The sequence below is a fragment of the Lissotriton helveticus genome, chromosome 8 (assembly GCF_964261635.1).
Source record: "Lissotriton helveticus chromosome 8, aLisHel1.1, whole genome shotgun sequence".
Taxonomy (NCBI): Eukaryota; Metazoa; Chordata; class Amphibia; order Caudata; family Salamandridae; genus Lissotriton; species Lissotriton helveticus.
In genome coordinates, this window is record NC_136069.1 from 61,116,062 (window position 1) to 61,136,370 (window position 20,309).

General features: G+C 43.7%; 1 protein-coding gene across 2 annotated transcripts in view; it reads left to right on the forward strand.

Moving 5' to 3' along the window:
• LOC144772357 (CD48 antigen-like) overlaps positions 1 to 20,309 on the forward strand; it is a 266,122-nt gene that overhangs the window by 139,543 nt on the left and 106,270 nt on the right. For both annotated transcript variants that reach the window (XM_078656620.1, XM_078656621.1), the window contains exon 4: positions 19,999 to 20,058. In XM_078656620.1, coding sequence (XP_078512746.1) covers positions 19,999 to 20,058 — 60 coding nt within the window. The remainder of the gene's footprint in view (positions 1 to 19,998; positions 20,059 to 20,309) is intronic.

Below are 20,309 nucleotides of genomic sequence, written 5' to 3' on the forward strand. Positions count from 1 at the left end.
GGGGTACCCCGTCACATAGACCAAACGGAAGGGGGTGGGGGGGTTACCAACCAGGAACGTCACACCAGACATTCCAGCAGTCACAGCATGGAGACAACCAAGCACAGCATGGGCACCAGAAACAAAACTGGCACCAACAACAGAGAGGCCAGTCCTTTCGCGGATGTGGACAGAACAAGAGAGGGGGCCAACAGCCCGCCTCAAAGTGTCTCCGTCCAGAGATCAGTGCCCACCCGCACAAAGCCTCACATGGTGGAGCACAAAAGGAACGATGCAGGGTTACAGGGAACAAGCATCGCAGAACATGTAACACCAGTAGGAGGCAGGTTAAGTCGTTTCTTCCAGGAGTGGAGGAAGATAACAACAGACAAGTGGATACTCAACACCATACAGTTTGGATATTGCATAGAACTGGAAAAGACACCCCCAAACAGAAAACAGAAAAAGAGGGCGCAGTCAGGAAAGGAGCTAGAGCTGCTTCAAAGAGAAGCGACAGACCTCCTGGAAAAGGAGGCCATCGAACCAGTACCATACCGAGAAAGGAACAAGGGAGTGTACTCCACATACTTCCTAGTGCCAAAGGTGGACGAAACAATGAGGCCCATCCTAGACCTAAGGTTCCTGAACAAGTTCATAAAGACACACAAATGCAAGATGACGTCCTTACAGGAGGTCATTCCTCAGATAAGAGACGGAGATTTCATGGCCACCATAGACCTCAAAGATGCTTACCTGCACATCCCAATGAACAGGCAGCACAAGCACCTACTATGATTCACAATAAACAAGGACTACTATCAGTTCACATCTCTAGCGTTCGGACTAAAATCCGCTCCAAGGGTCTTTACCAAGTGCCTCGCAGCAGTGGCAGCGCACCTAAGGCGGGAAGGGATCCATGTATACCCTTACCTGGACGACTGGCTGATAAAGGCAAGCTCCCACAGAACATGCAAAGAACACGCGCAACGCGTCACGAATGTGCTGATGGACCTGGGATTCTCCATCCACTGGGGGAAATCCTCTATGGAACCAGAGCAAGTAAAAATCTCCCTGGGAGCAAAGATCAACACTATACAGAGCAAGGTGTTCCCGAGCGACAAGATGACAATGGCACTACTGAAGAAGACGCGCCTCTACCAGAAGGGGCGAGCGCTGACAGTGAGGACAGCGAGCAAGGTCATGGGCATGATGGCCTCTTTCATACATTTGGTACCAAACGTGCGCCTACACATGAGACCATTCCAAGAATGGCTGCAAGAAGGATGGTCACAAGCTACAGGAAGTTGGGAAGATCTAGTGGTTGTTACGCACGCAGTGCAGGAGGATATGTCGTGGTGGAGCAAGGAGAATATAACAGAAGGGAAACCAATACCACCACCAACCCCAACGGTGACCATCAGACTCATCCCAGAAGGGATGGGGAGCTCACATGAGCAAGCTCAGGGTGAGGGGTCCGTGGACGCCAGTGGATGCGGTCAAGCACATCAACTACCTGGAACTAAAGACCGTGTTCCTCACCCTGAAAGCCTTCCAGACGAAACTGTCCAGCCAGAGAGTGTTGATACAAACACACAACACGACAACAATGTTCTACATCAACAAGCAGGGAGGAACACAATCAGCTCCACTATCGAACCTAGCGCAGAAGATATTCAGATGGCCCATCCCACTGATAATAGACTTGCTAGCCATACAACTACCAGGGACGGACAATGTGGAAGCGGACTGGCTCAGCAGGCAGACATCGGCATCCCACGAGTGGGAGCTCAATACGCAGGAAACACAAAAATTGTTCAGAAGGTGGGGAACACAGTCCGTAGACCTATTTGCACACACCAAAATGCAAAATGCCAAAGCTTCGCATCCAGGCAACCAGGGGGAAGATCCCGCTGCGCCGCTGTGCTTGTGATGAGCTCGGCTCGTCAAGAGGCACAGTGGAGCTGCACTCATGACGAGCGGAGCTCGTCACAACCACACCCGTTTTGGAACGTTCAGCACAGCTGAGCTCGTCATGAGCATGGAAAGTGTTAAATTAGACAGCACTTTACAACTATTACTTAAGGGCAGCACATTTCAGTGATAGGAGAGAAACTCTCCGTTAAGTCTTGCAGGATCAGAAGTGTGGAACAGAATTTCATTATGGGCTCCATGTAAAGCGGGAGTATCCCAACAGGAGAGTAATGATACCCCTCTGATCTATTCCTTTCCAATGTCTATGATATTTCTCACGTAAACAGCATTTTTTAAATGAACAATACAGTCTCCAGATTAATCTTTAGTAGACACACCCACCCGCTGAGCCCACCTTCTTCGTCATTAGGATTTGAAAACTGGTTTTTTTTTTAGTCCTCATTGCCCAGGTATACAAGAATTTACTCCTTGATCACTTCCCGGAAGGCGCCTCTAGTAATCTTCTAGAGTCCTGGTATGGTACACTCTACACCTTGCCATCTGTACTCAACCATCGGTGCCTATTCCGCCCTGTCTTCCGCCGGCAACCGCCAGAGTATTTTAGCAATATGGTATAGAGGCCTAATCATTGGACTCATTGATTAATGACTGTACGCATTTCTCATAGGGGAGCCAAAAAGCATTCCGCTTGCATTTATGTGATCTATCCAACGTATTTGTGTACTTTATTGAGGCCAACCATTCTATTTTGCTAGGGGAAGTGGCTCTGACCCATCTTTTACAGATTTCCCTGCGAGCAACTAATATTAGGTAAAATATCAGTTTTTTAGTATTTTTTAACAAAGATGCATAATTATTTGTGAGCCCAAAAAAAAACAACAGTTAGCTTACCTGGGGCGCTTCACCAAGTATTGAGAATATTGTATTACTCACGTCCAGCCAGAAACCTTGAATCACCGGACAGTACATAAACATGTGAGTATCATCACCTTTCTCCTTATTCTCTCTTGGTAGATGGTCAATGAATAATTGTGTTAGTTAATTGTTCCCCTGTTTTCACTTGATAAGGTCTAAGTGGAGGTACCAAGACTAATGCATACGGGTAGGCAGAAGGTAGAAGTTTAGCAGATTGCCACATGGAGCTGGTGTTTGCTCGTGACGCTCAAGTTGTGTTGTGTTCTCGCCTGCTGAATTTTTAGGGCTCGGGCCTACGTCTCCACGAAGTGGGGGCGGAGCTTCCGAGCTCTTATGTATTCGAAAAAAAAAGAATTCTGAAAGGGGTCCTGGCTGGCACATTCCTTAGTGCGCGCCGCGTTTTTTATGGCATCTGCCTAGTGATTCGTCTTCGCTGTGCTGTCTATTTAGTAGCCTTGACGTGATAGGCTATATTTACTTTTCGTCCGTCATTTATTTCAGTTGCATGGCATATTGTCTGTGGTTACGCGCACGGCAGACTTATTAATCTTAATTAGGAGCTGTCAGAGTGCCCGTGTAATGCAATACAGATGGTGGGAGCGCGTTCACCATTGCATTGGATGTATCATGCGCGCGTGTAAGATGTACCTTTCGCGCACGGCAGTCCATTCATTTTAATTAGGAGCTGTCAGTCCGTCATTTATTTCAGTTGCATGGCATATTGTCTGTGGTTACGCGCACGGCAGACTTATTAATCTTAATTAGGAGCTGTCAGAGTGCCCGTGTAATGCAATACAGATGGTGTGAGCGCGTTCACCATTGCATTGGATGTATCATGCGCGCGTGTAAGATGTACCTTTCGCGCACGGCAGTCCATTCATTTTAATTAGGAGCTGTCAGAGTGCCGCGTTCACGGCGGAGATAATTGAAAGAAGTTTCCTGTAGCTTCAAGGGCAGTCACAGTACTTTTTAAGATACCTCGCATAAATGGAGCAGGCAAGCAGGAAAACCATTCAGAATGGTATTAGCACTGTCCAGCCTGGAAAGGATGAGGAATTGAACAGTGCCACAAAAACAGAGGGGCAAGTGAAGGCTCTGTCCGAATATCCAGGTAGCATGCGCTTTATAACTGGGAGCTGTTTTGTCTTTTTAGAGAGGTTCGTGCTCGAGTGGTTGATGCTGAAAAAATAGCGCAGAAAAGTTACAATGCGTATAACGAGTGCCTTTGGAAATCGTTACCTTATTGTTCTCCCACATTAATTTATCACTAGCACACACTTAGGCTTAAGAAACGTCTGTGTTATGCCATACTTATTACTAGTAACATTTAAAATGGACAGGACTCCTTACTTGTTATCGTTACTTGACAGCAGTTTCTATTATAAATTCAATGTTTAAACATTGTTTTGCTCCATTGTAGCGAATGTCACAAGACTGGAGGTTAAGAAAAAGCCCAGGTGTGCAACATTACACAAATATATGATGTATGAACGTGCATTAATTACTTAAGTAAGTGTACAATATAGAGGACAGCCTCGGCCTGCCTTTTACCCCTTTTCATTAAGAAGAATAAATAAACATTTCAACTGAGTGCATTTAGCCCAAGGCTGCTCGCGCAGTAGCCGCTGTCTCATTCAAGGCCGGACTTCTCCCCTCCTGAGCGGGACCATATGCTCGTCAGTGTTTACATCGGTGCCTGGCTACCATGGCACCCGGGATATTTGACATGTTTAGGTTCATTCGTCAGGTGATTCATACATCTCGCTTACACCTTCAGCCGAACGTAAAACTAACTCAGTTCCTGCAAGGCATTTTTATAACTTCCATTAGCAAAACGTGTTAGAGCTACCGGAGCTCCCAGGCAGATGTTTTTCGGAGGGTTCGGGGTGAGCAAGAGCATGTCTGAGAACAGCAACTTTAACAAACAGAGGCCGTCACTGATTTAAATATTATATTGATTTTATTTCTTTATATTTTGTTTGTCATGCAATACTTCTACTCAATTGGGGCTTTAGTTAAAGTCTGCACCGCCAGCTCATTGGAGGGATGGACTTCACTGCCATGGCAGAGCACAGTCTATCATGCTTAGAGAGCTAAGCCAGGCAGGCAGATGCTTCTTTTCCTTCAACAGAAGGCACTGAAGCTTTGCTGGGACCCAGAAGATGCATGAGTTTAGCAGACATAGGGGCACATGAATCATTTGAAATTGCGCTCACAAAGGGACTCAAGTATGCAAGGCTAGACTTCAAGTGACAAACCTGAAAATGGAATTGATACGATTTAAGAAGTGAACCTAGACTTTGGGGATCTCCTAATTAAACAAGCACCCTTGCCTCGCCAATCCGCGTGTCTTCTAAAATAAAAGTGCGCATTTGCCTCTTCTCTGCGAGGAGTGATTTCCGTTGCTGTTTTCTCCTCCCTTCAATATGTTTGAGTTTAACAGAGATGTCCAGGGGTGCAGCCGGTGCAGTGACACCGGGGCCTCGAGGGTCTCACTTAATCCAGACAGTGCTGTATTTTACTACCAGTGGCTGTGAGGGTGCAGCAGGTGCAGTGACACCAGGGCCTCGAGGGTCTCCCTTAACCCAGATAGAGTAGTGAGTGCAGAGTAGTGAGTAGTGAGTAGAGTAGTGAGTGTGGAGTAGTGAGTGTGGAGTAGTGAGTAGAGTAGTGAGTAGAGTAGTGAGTAGAGTAGTGAGTAGAGTAGTGAGTAGAGTAGTGAGTGCAGAGTAGTGAGTAGTGAGTAGAGTAGTGAGTAGAGTGGTGAGTAGTGATTGCAGAGTAGTGAGTAGAGTAGTGAGTAGAGTAGTGAGTAGAGTAGTGAGTAGTGAGTAGAGTAGTGAGTGTAATAGTGAGTAGTGAGTAGAGTAGTGAGTAGAGTAGAGTAGTGAGTGCAGAGTAGTGAGTATAGTGAGTAGAGTAGTGAGTAGTGAGTAGAGTAGTGAGTAGAGTAGTGAGTAGAGTAGTGAGTAGAGTAGTGAGTAGAGTAGAGTGGTGAGTAGTGATTGCAGAGTAGTGAGTAGAGTAGTGAGTAGTGAGTAGAGTAGTGAGTAGAGTAGTGAGTAGAGTAGTGAGTAGTGAGTAGAGTAGTGAGTAGTGAGTAGAGTAGTGAGTGTAATAGTGAGTAGTGAGTAGAGTAGTGAGTAGAGTAGTGAGTAGAGTAGAGTAGTGAGTAGAGTAGTGAGTGCAGAGTAGTGAGTATAGTGAGTAGAGTAGTGAGTAGAGTAGTGAGTAGAGTAGTGAGTGCAGAGTAGTGAGTAGTGAGTAGAGTAGTGAGTAGAGTGGTGAGTAGTGATTGCAGAGTAGTGAGTAGAGTAGTGAGTAGAGTAGTGAGTAGAGTAGTGAGTAGTGAGTAGAGTAGTGAGTAGTGAGTAGAGTAGTGAGTAGTGAGTGTAATAGTGAGTAGTGAGTAGAGTAGTGAGTAGAGTAGAGTAGTGAGTAGAGTAGTGAGTGCAGAGTAGTGAGTATAGTGAGTAGAGTAGTGAGTAGAGTAGTGAGTAGAGTAGTGAGTGCAGAGTAGTGAGTGCAGAGTAGTGAGTGCAGAGTAGTGAGTGCAGAGTAGTGAGTGCAGAGTAGTGAGTGCAGAGTAGTGAGTGCAGAGTAGTGAGTAGAGTAGTGAGTAGAGTAGAGAGTAGAGTAGTGAGTAGAGTAGTGAGTGCAGAGTAGTGAGTAGAGTAGTGAGTAGAGTAGAGAGTGCAGAGTAGAGAGTGCAGAGTAGTGAGTAGTGAGTAGAGTAGTGAGTAGAGTAGTGAGTAGAGTAGAGAGTAGAGTAGTGAGTAGAGTAGTGAGTGCAGAGTAGTGAGTAGAGTAGTGAGTAGAGTAGAGAGTGCAGAGTAGAGAGTGCAGAGTAGTGAGTAGTGAGTAGAGTAGTGAGTAGAGTAGTGAGTAGAGTAGTGAGTAGAGTAGTGAGTAGAGTAGTGAGTAGAGTAGTGAGTAGAGAAGTGAGTAGAGAGTGCAGAGTAGAGAGTGCAGAGTAGTGAGTAGTGAGTAAAGTAGTGAGTAGTGAGTGCAGAGTAGTGAGTGGAGTAGTGAGTGGAGTAGTGAGTGGAGTAGTGAGTGGAGTAGTGAGTAGAGCAGTGAGTAGAGCAGTGAGTAGAGCAGTGAGTAGAGCAGTGAGTAGAGTAGTGAGTAGAGTAGTGAGTAGAGAGTGGAGTAGTGAGTAGAGTAGTGAGTAGAGTAGTAAGTGCAGAGTAGTGAGTAGAGTGGTGAGTAGAGTGGTGAGTAGAGTGGTGAGTAGAGTAGTGAGTAGTGAGTAGTGTAGTGAGTAGTGAGTAGAGTAGTGAGTAGAGTAGTGAGTAGTGAGTGCAGAGTAGTGAGTGCAGAGTAGTGAGTATAGTGAGTAGAGTAGTGAGTAGAGTAGTGAGTAGTGAGTGCAGAGTAGTGAGTAGTGAGTAGAGTAGAGTAGTGAGTAGGACATCACAGGCAGCAGCTGTGCAAGCTTCTTACACTCACAAGGAGACCACAGGCAGCTGAGTTGCAAGCTTCTCACACTCACAAGAAGGACATCACAAACAGCAGCGGTGCAAGCTTCTCACACTCACAAGAACGACATCACAGGCAGCAGCAGTGCAAGCTTCTTACATTCACAAGGAGACCACAGGCAGCAGCGGTGCAAGCTTCTCACACTCACAAGAAGGACATCACAGGCAGCAGCTGTGCAAGCTTCTTACACTCACAAGGAGACCACAGGCAGCAGCGGTGCAAGCTTCTCACACTCACAAGAAGGACATCACAGGCAGCAGCTGTGCAAGCTTCTTACACTCACAAGGAGACCACAGGCAGCTGAGGTGCATGCTTCTCCCACTCACAAGAAGGATGTCACAAGCAGCAGCGGTGCAAGCTTCTCACACTCACAAGAACGACATCACAGGCAGCAGCAGTGCAAGCTTCTCACACTCACAAGGAGACCACAGTGCAAGCTTCTCACACTCACAAGAAGGACATCACAGGCAGCAGCTGTGCAAGCTTCTTACACTCACAAGGAGACCACAGGCAGCTGAGGTGCAAGCTTCTCCCACTCACAAGAAGGACATCACAGGCAGTAACGGTGCAATATTCTCACACTCACAAGGAGATCACTGGCAGTACACACCACATGAACACACTCCATAACACATAGCAACAATACATTGGCATTTACAATGCCATTAGCTCAAACTCAAATAAATCCGAGCCCGATTGCATTTCTAATGCTTGTTATAGGGTTTTTTGGTCAGGCATGCCAGCAGGGGTATTCTTCCCATGTGAATTTGATTTGATATATTATAAGCCTGAGTTGTATTTAAAAGAGGCGGTGTGACACGTAGATGAAGCAAAAGGCTTACATTTGCCAATGAGTCACTTACACTGTTAGAGGGCAGGGCTACCTGTAGCTTCTTTCAGTCTGATGTTCTGATACCAGGAGATTCGCATCTGGAGCCTTTGAGGTTCCAACAGAAAATAGATGTGACTCAATACAGCCCAAATGTCCTACAATTGGTTGCAATTGATCATTCAGGTTTAATAAAATCGTAATCATACGCTCTTGTATAGCGCCTTATCACTGTAAGGTCTCAAGGCGCTTGCTTTGGGATCCCGTCCTGGTCTTTCCCTGCGAGATTACCCCTACCTGGCATCCCCAAGGTGAAGACCAGGCATCCCATCGCGGTGGGGCCGTAGTGGAGATTAAGCAAGCTATTGCCCAGAGTTGCAGAGTGTGAACCGATTCGAGTAGGCACCGAGGCGAGAATTATCAAGTCCGTGGACATTATGAGCTCAAGACCCTGCCGCGTCGGGAATTGAACCCTGGTCCCGGGTCTGACCTCTGCATCAGGGTCTGCCTCCTCTAACAGGTCAGCCACACTTCTCCACGAGGGTTGTGCTGAACCTGTCGCAACACTCTTATAAAAAACAATGAATCAATAATTCAAAGCAGAGATAATCTCATTTAAAGAATACTGTCAATAGTGCAAGAGGATTTAGGAATAGTGCTTAAGGCAGCTTTGCGCTTACCAATGATAGCTGAAAACAATCAGATAGCAGTACAGGGGAAAAAAAGACAAGGTAGTGGCCCAGCGCGGCCTCTTTCAGCCGCTGACAGGCACAGACGGGCACGCTCTTGGCCCGGTCATCGCCCAGGCACGGCCCACACAGTGGGATTGGTTGTGTGCTTTTAAGTGCTGCAGCTTTAATAGAGGGGAGGAACCCAAAGCCTCCTCACTTCCTCTGATGTTGGTGATGTGATTATGGGACAGTTATTCCCCCGCTGATTTCCAGCAGATGAGCCGTGGGATCGGTTGCGCTTTTAAGCGCTGAAGCTGTAAAAGAGGGGAGCCTCCTCACTTACACTGCCCCCTCACACCCGCTGATGTTGGCATTGTGAAAAGAACAGATGGTGGGCAGAATGCTGAACAAATCAAACATTCACCCCCAGTCACAGAGCTTGGTTAAATCCATACTTTTTTTGCTCGGCTTGCCATTCCGGTTTGGACCCAGCCATATGCAAATCAGTCTTGGCCCTGTGCCTCATGGAACAGTCCAGCTCCAACTGCCAAGCCAGATCCACCCTGGACCAGAAACAAGCATCCTGGGACCGGTTTTGGGATATCACCTCTCATTAGCCAGGATAGCTTGAACTTGATGGCATAGGGAGCACGGGGCCCTCGTCTGGGCATTGTATGATTCAGTAAGTCCCCACTGATGTCTAGTGAATGAGAGCGTCCACAAGAACAAAGTTAATTTTTAAATGTATTGATGGGGTATGTCATGCTTTGTTTAGTCAAGAATGGGATCTCTTATGCTACGTTCAGCATTCATACCTCTAGGACAGGCTCCAGTGGTCCCTTTGCTTTCAGAGGCGCTGACCTATTCTCGTGAGCTTACTCTAGGCTGGTCTCCTCTGTAACCCTGCGTGTAGCCGCCGAAACCAGCAACGCTCTGTTCTCTGGGCCGTTGCTGCTTTTTGCATGCACGTGCCTCTGAGCTATAGCTACTTCTATGCACTATACTATGAGAGCATGGAATAGCTAACATGCCTCAGAGTTTCTTGGGGCCCTCTTCACTACATAGTAGATCAGGTTTGGTATCAGACTTCAGCTGAAACGTCAGAATGCGTCTTAGACAGAAAACACACTGTACACTGGGCTCAACTCCTCTCCTCACTGGATCAACTCTAAATATGAGAGTGGATGCTGCAGGTATGAGGCAGGACCTCTTGTGATAACCTGGCGCAAAGGCCTCTCCAACCGGGTGGCACAGGGGTTTTTATAGGACATTGACACTGACCTTTAGCCTGCATTGCAAAATAAAGTTTCCAAAATCTGAGATGCAACCGGTCAAAACCAGTGAAATGACAATACATCAGCTCTCAATCGTTTGCCTTTCAATCATTCTTTTAACCCATTCGACGCTCACGACGAGCTCAGCTCGCCATGAGGCACAGTGGAGCTGTGCTCATCATGAGCTGGGCTCGTCATAACAACCGCGGAACACCCACGCGGGGCTAATTCCCCTCCTGTGCGGGGCGTTCCATTGAGTGGGCGGAGTCGTGACGAGCTCAGCTCCACTGTGCAGCATGACGAGCTGAGCTCGTCACGGGTACCGCGCGCGGCGCCCCTCCCCAGCACCGCGGGGGAATACCTTCATCTGTAGATACTGAGGGGTTTGGGTCAGACTTCTGCCACCTGATGTTATAACAAATCAATGTTTAGGTGAAGATGACACTTTTGCAGGTTGTGCTAAAGATAACATTCTTGACTGTGACTCAAAGGCAGTCAGTCTAACTTAACATTTTAAAAATGGAGTCTCACTTGAGGGTTCACGACAGCCTCTCATGTGATTCTTTCCTGTTGGTAGTCGAGTCCTTCAGTGGAGAGCTCTTTATGTGCTCTTGATTTGGTTCAGCTGGCTTGGACTGGAAGGTTGGTTAGCACAAAGAGATTGCGTTGCTGGTCCCTGGTGTCTACCAGAAGGGCTGTGGCTTTTGTCTGTGACAGAACTTTGGCCAATGTAACAGTAGCTTTGTTCCTGGTTAAAATGAAGTATAGTTCGGATTACCATGATTCGTGTTTCCTGGGCGCTGGTTTCATTCCCGAAGGCGCTTTTGGGTGATAATGGGATACACTGGGGGGATCAGGGAAGGTGAGATAGTGGTCGTGTTGTCACTAGAGATGTTGCTGTTAGTAGTAATGCCTCTGGGCAATTTGTAGAACGTTCGTAATATTACACAATGTGGTGAAGATATGGAGGATGATATCCCAAAATTAGATTATGTTCTTTCCATTTTCGTTCCTGTGTATCTCATATTCCTGTTTATATTAGCCTATGATAGTTATTTTTTTTTCAAATGAGATTTTTGTGTTCTTCCTTGCTAAAAAGAAAGACCATTGTTTAGAGGTTCATGCCTGTATGTCCTTAGTAAATCAATAAATTAATAGAGCGGGGTTAGTTGAGTGTTGCCCAGTCTGACACTGAGGAACTCACCATTGAATTTGGTGTCCAAATTGGTTTTCGGTGCTGGGTGTTTTTGGTGTTTGACGGTCGGGTTGGACCGGCTGGGGGTAGTAGGATCTCTGGGGTGTTGTTACATGTATCCTGGAGTCTGATCTGATGTGGGCGTCTTTTTTGTTCCTACGTTGGTGCCATAATAAGATCATGCTTATAACATGTAGGCATTTGATCCACGTAATACTGTGTAATCGGCTGGCACTATTGTCAGAGAATACAGTTATATGTATACTGTGCCATGCTTACACCGCCTGTGTCAGTGAGTCTGGTGGAAAGAGCTCCGTAGGATTAAGTTTGCAAGATCAAGAAGTACAGGACAGAAAATGACCAGAACTGACATGTATTCAGTTAGTTGTAAGAATGACGCCTATTATGCAAGTCATGTGCATTTGCATGACGGCTCAAAAGTTGTCTTGCTAAGAAATGTAAGTACAAGAAATGTTTTTTAAAATCTTTTTTATATGTGTAATTACAGAGTTGTAAACTTCATAAGTAGACATAGTCAGTATTTTATTACTGCTGTTTGCCTCTCCCTAGATGTGTGTGATTGAATCAGGACATCCTCCTCCTTTCCAGGTGTACCCTGGTATTCCACCTTTGATAATGATGGTTTAGCTATGTTGTCTGAGACACCAATTAATTCTATCAAGGTCAGGAGTTCATGATCGCTCTAATTTCTTGTTGCTACTCCAAGCCCCCAATTCCTGTTGATTGTGAGATACTTATTCTATTTTGTACTCCAAGGATCTTTTGATCATTAGTTACATTTTCAGTGTCCTTCTAAACTTCAGATGATGTATGGTAGCCTGTATCTTTGGCTGAAGTGAAGTTAATAGTTTGGCTGTTTGGACAGGTGTACTATTGACTTTTCTTGTGATATGGTAAAACAGTAAGTTGTGAGACTAATCTTGAACGTAGCATGTTTTCCTTGTGGTATTTTCTAAGTTTTATTTGTGAAAATATTGTTAAAAAAAATAAAGTTTATTGTCTTGTGTACTATGCACAGTAGTTTTAGGGTGGATCTTCTGGTAAAAGAACCAGTGCAGAGCCTTCAGAGCCAGTGAGATGTGGTCATGAATCTTAAGGTGCAGAAGTTGTGTTGTCGCTGTATTTTGAATTCTTTAGCTAAGTTTCATGGTAGATATCCATGTGCCGTGATATAGTCCATTGCCGTACTCCAGGCATGGCAAAATGAGTGAAGTGGTTGAATGGACCTTCTGCAGGAATCCAAAATAAGGGAAGATGTTTCAAAGTGTTTTGGAGGTTAGCAGAACTTGTGATCAAAGTAAAAGATATCTTTGAAATAGTTGGCTATTTAAATTAACTAGGGAAAGACTAGTTCACCTCAAAACATCTCTAGAAAACATACCATTAGTTTAAATGGGTGCAATCCTGTCTCGGATATTGTGATCTAACAGAGGCCTGCAAAAATATAAACACCATCTCAAGATAATTTTGAAAAACATCCATTAACCTCTTTTATTAAGAGCCATAGCAGAAGCAATTAAGATGGCAATAGACTAAAAAATCGACTACCTCTTTGGGATGATACCTCTCTCCCCCTCCGGAAACAGTGACAGATCTTGAGCCAAAATTAAGAAATACATGCTGAGCAGAGTCAAGCCAAGACTAGTAGCATCTTATGTAAGTCTACTGAGTATCAGTACATTGCCTAACTATGAACAAAATCAAGTGTAACCACTTGGCCTTAGCGCACTGTTGCCTAAGCACCCTCTGGTTGTGCAAAATTTCTCAACCTTTACATGTACAAAAATCAAATAATCCACATTTAGATTAAACTTACAACGTTCATTCAAATATGTGTAATAAACCTTACATCTGGTTATTTTTAATCATTATATGTAATACAAAAACATAATTCTCTATACAAGTTCATCAATAACATTTGAATTCCATAGCATATTTGAAGAACTGCCCTATGCATTTCGGGCCGTGGGGCCCTTTGTCCGGGGCTCAATCTATAAAATGAAAATAAATCGGATATAACTAGAAAATTACATGAATCTTGCAATATCCAAGAAGCTGACATAATCATTTACCATGAGATTTCAATTTGCAACATTGTATCCCAAATGGTGTGAGGTGATACTTTGCATTGAGTTGTGATAAACTTAAGTGTAATAAAAATAAGCCCGTGTTGACTAACACAACAAACAAAATAGAGAGAAGAAAAATAATAAATTGGAAATAGTGAACAAAAGAAATGAAAGGAAGACAATAAGTCCACAAATTGCTAAGTACGAAATCTCTAACACAACTTCCATAATAACAACAAAGTGATAACAAAACGTCAACTCACTCTTAAACGCTCCGTGGTGTAATGAAACGTATCCAAAACACTTGAAACTTTATCCACTCCCAGCTCTAGAGAAAGACCAACAGTGGTTCAATGACTATAACGGTACCAATATTTTCCAATCGTGAGAGCGTGAACTGTCCTACTAACCTTGATGATTCTGTGTTAGATTTGGAGTCGGAAAATGATCATAGAAGATACCACCGTCAACAACTTCTAATACAGCCGCAGTAACTGCAACACAACGATATGTATGGTAACAAACCATGTCCCTTAATCGAGCTGGTTCAGCGTTAATATTAAAGTGAACATATGCCAAACCTACCGATTGTGCCGTGATGACCGCCAAGACTTAGGGCCAGATGTAGGAAAAGCGTATTTACCGATTTGGTATTTATGAATCGGTAAATATGAAGGAGGGAGATTTAGGATGATTCGGTAATTGAATTACCGAATCTGTAAAAATCTGTATTTACCGAATCGGTAAATACCGATTCGGTATTGCCCATTATTTCCTATGGGCCTTGAAGCCCATAGGAATCAATGGGCAATACCGAATCGGTATTTACCGATTCGGTAAATACTGATTTTTGCAGGGGGTGTCACTTTGACACCCTCTAGCACCCCGAATACAGGCCATGTGGCACACAGACATGCCCTAAGGGCATGTCTGTCTGTCACATGACATAGGTGTGCATGCACACATGTGCATGCACACCTGGATACCGATTCTGTAAGTCATGTGGGACTCAGAACCTACATCTTGCAGTTACCGAATCGGTAAAAATACCGATTCGGTATTTTGCCGATTCGGTATTTTGGCTCCTATATCTGGCCCTGAAACTCTTGTGAACTGCTGCATCACAGAAACGAAGGAATCGCTTAAACATGGAAGTGCCTTAATCGTCATTATGCTCACTCGACTGCTGCAATCACAATATATGGAACATCCATAAAAACCCAAATTCACGCATGCTAACCCAGGCAATATCTTTCCTTCAGAGAAGAAAATAGCCAGCATACCTGCGTGCTGGAAAGATTAGCCGGTACTGTCGCTTGGTGCAGAGTTCTACTTCGCGGTATAACACATACATACAACGTGGCACACGCGTGTTAAGCGCGAGTGCGGAAAAAAACGACAGACTGATATTCGCAACGTGTGCTCAACCAACAAGACAGTTAGGTAAACTGATTCTGCCATCTTAGAAACGCGGGGAGTCTCGGGGAAATGCCAAGCATAACTGCGAACTAACTAAAACTAGAATACTACACGTTAGCAAGCCTTATGTCAGAGCGCCAATGCAATGAGAGATAATAAGAGATGCTAATCAACGACGAATCCGCTATCAGACAACTGAGTCAGGACATTCAGAAAAAATGAAAGAATAAAGAAAAAAACACATAAGAAAAGTGAAGGAACAAAATAACATGAGATGCACGTGTGTCGTGTCAACCACATTTATAGCTGTATACATATTTCCACAGCAAACAATATCTATAAAAACCAAAAACAGATTTTCCTCATCCAGGACTGTTTATAGTTCACAACCAAAGTCCTAGCATGTCTGTGTACTAAGGTGCAGATTCAAAGATAACAACCTAAATCTACTCTGTCATTAATCCCTTTGGGATCTTGGGTCTCTAGACGTCTAAACCAATACACTTCTCTTTGGAGAAAAGTTCTTGTCATATCCCTTCAAGGAACGGACCTCACAACTTCGAGAACCTGAAATTTTAACTGGGCAATGGTGTGTCTATTTGTGGTCCAGTGCACTGCTAAGCTACTGTTTATATTATTGTTCCGAATGGTGCTTTTGTGCTCAGAGACACAAGTCTTTATCTTGCGTTCAGTTTTGCCTATATATAATAGACCGCAAGGACATTTGATAGCATTAATTAAATTGCTTGAGTTACAATCAGCACTGTGTTTGGTAGTGATGGTTTCCCCAGTGTGTGGGTGCTGAATGACGTTACTGACTATTACGTTGTTACAGTGAACACAATTGTAATACTTCTTTGTGCCTCTGTAGCTTTCCAGCGTGTCCTTGTTGCTGAATCTGAGAATTTCCTTTTATGTTGCGTGATCTTTTGTAGGCAAAAATGGGTTTATTGGCAAATAAATCCTTGAAATCACTTTCATTGGCTAGTATCTCCCAGTGCGTATTGATACATTTCTTTATCTGATTTGAACTGGTAGAAAACCTTTCTACCAGTTCAAATCAGATACCTGATTGTAACTCAAGCAATTTAATTTATGCTATCAAATGTCCTTGCGGCCTATTATATATAGGCCAAACTGAACGCAAGATAAAGACTCGTATCTCTGAACACAAAAGCACCATTCGGAACAGTAATATAAACAGTAGCTTAGCAGTGCACTGGACCACAAATAGACACACAAATAGCCCAGTTAATATTTCAGGTTCTCGAAGTTGTGAGGTCCGTTCCTGGAAGGGATATGACAAGAACTCTTCTCCAAAGAGAAATGTATTGAATTAGACATCTAGAGACCCAAGATCCCAAAGGGATTAATGACAGAGTAGATTTAGGTTGTTATCTTTGAATCTGCACCTTAGTACACAGACATGCTAGGTCTTTGGTTGTGAACTATAAACAGTCCTGGATAAGGAAAATCTGTTTTTGGTTTTTATAGATATTGTTTGCTGTGGAAATATGTATACAGATATAAATGTGGTTGACACAACACACGTGCATCTCATGTTATTTTGTTCTTTCACTTTTCTTATTTGTTTTTTTCTTTATTATTCCATTTTTTCTGCATGTTCTGATTCAGTTGTCTGATAGCGGATTCGTCGTTGATTATCATCTCTTATATCTCATTGCATTGGCGCTCTGACATAAGGCTTGCTAACGTGTAGTATTCTAGTTTTAGTTAGTTCGCGGTTATGCTTGGCATTTCCCCAAGGCTCCCCGCGTTTCTAAGATGGCGGAATCAGTTTACCTAACTGTCTCGTTGGTTGAGCACACGTTGCGAACATTAGTCCGTCGTTTTTTTTCCCGCACTCGCGTTTAACACGCCTGCTATGTATGTGTTATACCGCGAAGTGGAACTCTGCACCAAGCGACAGTACCGGGTAATCTTTCCAGCACGCAGGTATGCTGGTTATTTTTGTCTCTGAAGGAAAGATATTGCCTGGGTTAGCGTGCGTGAATTTGGGATTTTATGGATGTTCCATATATTGTGATTACAGCAGTCGAGTGAGCATAATGAAGATTACGGCACCTCCCTGTTGAACCGATTCCTTCGTTTCTGTGAGGCGGCAGTTCACGAGAGTTTAAGTCTTGGCGGTCATCACGGCACAATCGGTAGGTTTGGCATATGTTCACTTTAATATTAACGCTGAACCAGCTCGATTAAGGGGCATGGTTTGTTACCATACATATCGTTGTGTTGCAGTTACTGCGGCTGTATTAGAAGTTGTTGACGGTGGTATGTTCTATGATCATTTTTCGACTCCAGATCTAACACAGAATCATCAAGGTTAGTAGGACAGTTCACGCTCTCGCGATTGGAAAATATTGGTACCATTCAAATCATTGAACCACTGTTGGTCTTTCTAGAGCTGGGAGTGGATAAAGTTTCAAGTGTTTTGGATACGTTTCAATACACCACGGAGCGTTTAAGAGTGAGTTGACGTTTTGTTATCACTTTGTTGTTACTATGGAAGTTGTGTTAGGGATTTCATACTTAGCAATTTGTGGACTTATTGTCTTTCTTTCATTTCTTTTGTTCACTATTTCCAATTTATTATTTTTCTTCTCTCTATTTTGTTGGTTGTGTTAGTCAACCCAGGCTTATTTGTATTACACTTAAGTTTTTCACAACTCAATGCAAAGTGTCACATTGCACCATTTGGGATGCAATGTTGCAAATTGAAATCTCATGGTAAATGTATATGTCTGCTTCTTGGATATGGCAAGATTCATGTAATTTTCAAGTTATATCAGATTTATTTTCATTTTACAGATTGAGCCCCGGACGAAGGGCCCCACGGCCCGAAATGCATAGGTCAGTTCTTCAAATATGCTATGGAATTCAAATGTTATTGATGAACTTGTAATGAGAATTATGTTTTTGTATTACATATAATGATTAAAAATAACCAGATGTAAGGTTTATTACACATATTTGAATTTGCGTTGTTAGTTTAATCTAAATGTGGATGATTTGATTTTTGTACATGTAAAGATTGAGAAATTTTGCACCACCAGAGGGTGGATAGACAACAGTGCGCTAAGGCCAAGTGGTTACACTTGATCTTGTTCATAGTTTGTTCTAACACAAAGGGACATTGTGTACGCCTAGGCAGCACGCTTTGTCATAAAGAGTATAGAATATAGATACGCGCAAATAAAAAAAAGATGTGCCCCACATCTCATTAATTTAAACGTTATACATTGCCTAACTTCCAAAATCACAGGAAATGTTTAGAGTCTCTAAAATGGCTTGCACTATTTCTGTAAACCTATAATTTGTACAAGTTCCTGAAATGAAAATATGTTCTTTTGATGCGATTCTTTTGTCCTACAAATAATTTCCCCATACGTGCCACCCTTCCTGCACACTCTGAATTTGGAATTGAATCAATGCAACTCAACTAGTAATTTGGAAAAACATTTGTGCATGCTCCCAAAGTTTACTACATCACAAAAATTGAATTGTTAGGTCCTGACTTCTTTTCTGGTACTCTCCTTTCTTTGTGGTTACACATCTTTCAGCTATCACGCGTCCATATCTACTCATATGCGACTCATAAGAATGTTGTGCAATAAATGCAAAGGTTAAGCATGTGTGAGGCAAACTTTTCAGTTCCCCTGAGTGATTTAGACGTTTCTGCCCTTGTGGATTAACTCTAAGTTGCTAATGACTTTCTTATGAGTTTTTTCATGAGTGAGTTACATTTGTTAATTAAAAAAGCTTTGTGAATTGCATCCATGGAAGATCTAATGGGACAAAGTGTCTGTAGTACATTGGACCCCACACCTGTCCCAACTCCTGTTTGAAACGCTTCCAGTATTAGACAATGATTAACTTTATGTATTTTTTTTATTTTAAATATGTATTTAGTGCACATTTAACTCTGGAGTTACTGGGCACAGCACAGTCCTTCAAAATTAGATATTAGTTAAGATACTGATCAGATAGACCTCCAGCCTTAGGAAAGGTGAACAGGAAAACATTAAGATTAAAAAACAAATGTAAATTGATACTTGTATAGCGCACTACTCACCCGCAAGGGTCTCAAGGCGCTTGTACGAATACCGCTGTGGAACCCATCCTGGCTTTCCCTGTGAGGTGTCCATTCCTGGGGACCCCCAAGGTGGAGGCCAGGCATCCTTAGCGTTGTGGGGGCCGTTGTGGAGATTAAGCAAGCTATTGCCCAGAGTTGCAGAGTGGGACTCCATGATTGGAATAGGCACCGAGGCGAGAATTATCAGGTCCGTGGAATTTTGAGCCCAGGACCCGCCGAGGCAGGGAATTGAACCCTGGTCCCGGGCTAGACCTCTGCATCAGGGTCTGCCGCTCTAACCGCTCTAACCATTGAGCCACACTTCTCCACTCGAGACCAACCTTCCAGAATTATGCTGTGAAACTGGGGCCTATAGATCATATATGTCAGGTCAATGCCAGGAAAGGCTTTAGTAAAAAAAAAAGCACTTACAAAGCCAATAGGTCTCTTCTCTGTAAGAGGTATTGGCTATGCCAATGCGTTTAGCCATGTTGTACACCAGCGTGGCTGCTCTTCAGCATGGCAGAAAATTAGTGGCATAGAAGAGAGTGGAGTGTCTTAGAGTGGAATGGAGTAGAGCAGATTGAAGTGGTGTGGAATGGAGTGTCAGAGTGAGTGGGGTAGAGTGGAATGGTGTAGAGTGGAGTGTCGTAGAGTGGCGTAGAGTATTGTGGAGTGAAATGGAGTGGCGTAGAGTGGCGTACATTGGAGTGGCATAGAGTGGAGTGTTGTAGGGTGGAGTACAGTGTCGCTAACTCAGGCAAGTCTGACCTCAGTGGTCAGGGAATTCCAGAGAGAGGTTGTAGTGAAGTCCGGGGCAAGATTGCTTTAAAAATGACCCCCTCCCCACCCCACCGAGCACAAAATTCACAGTTTCAGTTGCAACATCTAATGTCTGAGTTGTTAAAGGTATATAATATTTATTCTTGGTATGCTGTTAGGGTTTAAATCCTGTGTACAAAACAAAATTCAAAGGGGCTCAGTCTAGAGCCAGATATTGAATAATTATACCAAGGTACCTCGTGGGCCTGGTCTTCCTTTGCGTTGTGATTTTCTTGAAGGGGAGGACAGTATTGAAATATTTGAATTTTCACTGTAATTTGTTTATTTGTCTTGTAGAAAAAACACCCCGTCGAAGATGGGTTCTTATTTTTCCTGTGATTGGCTCCCTGGCTGTTGGTAAGAACATTCTTAATTTCTTTAACCTCTTCTTAATAAGTTATGCACTATGACTCCGGTATGCGGTGATCCCTTCCACGAGGGCCTGGCCGTGATGTATGTTCAGGATATCTACATGAAGTACAAAGTAGCTACATGGGAATCATTTCCACGGCCAATGGTTATCCTGGAAATGTGGTTTGGATCTGGCCATCACTGGGCCAGTTAAGGCACCCCTGTTTTAGATTGATGTGATAGAAATTCAATGGTGG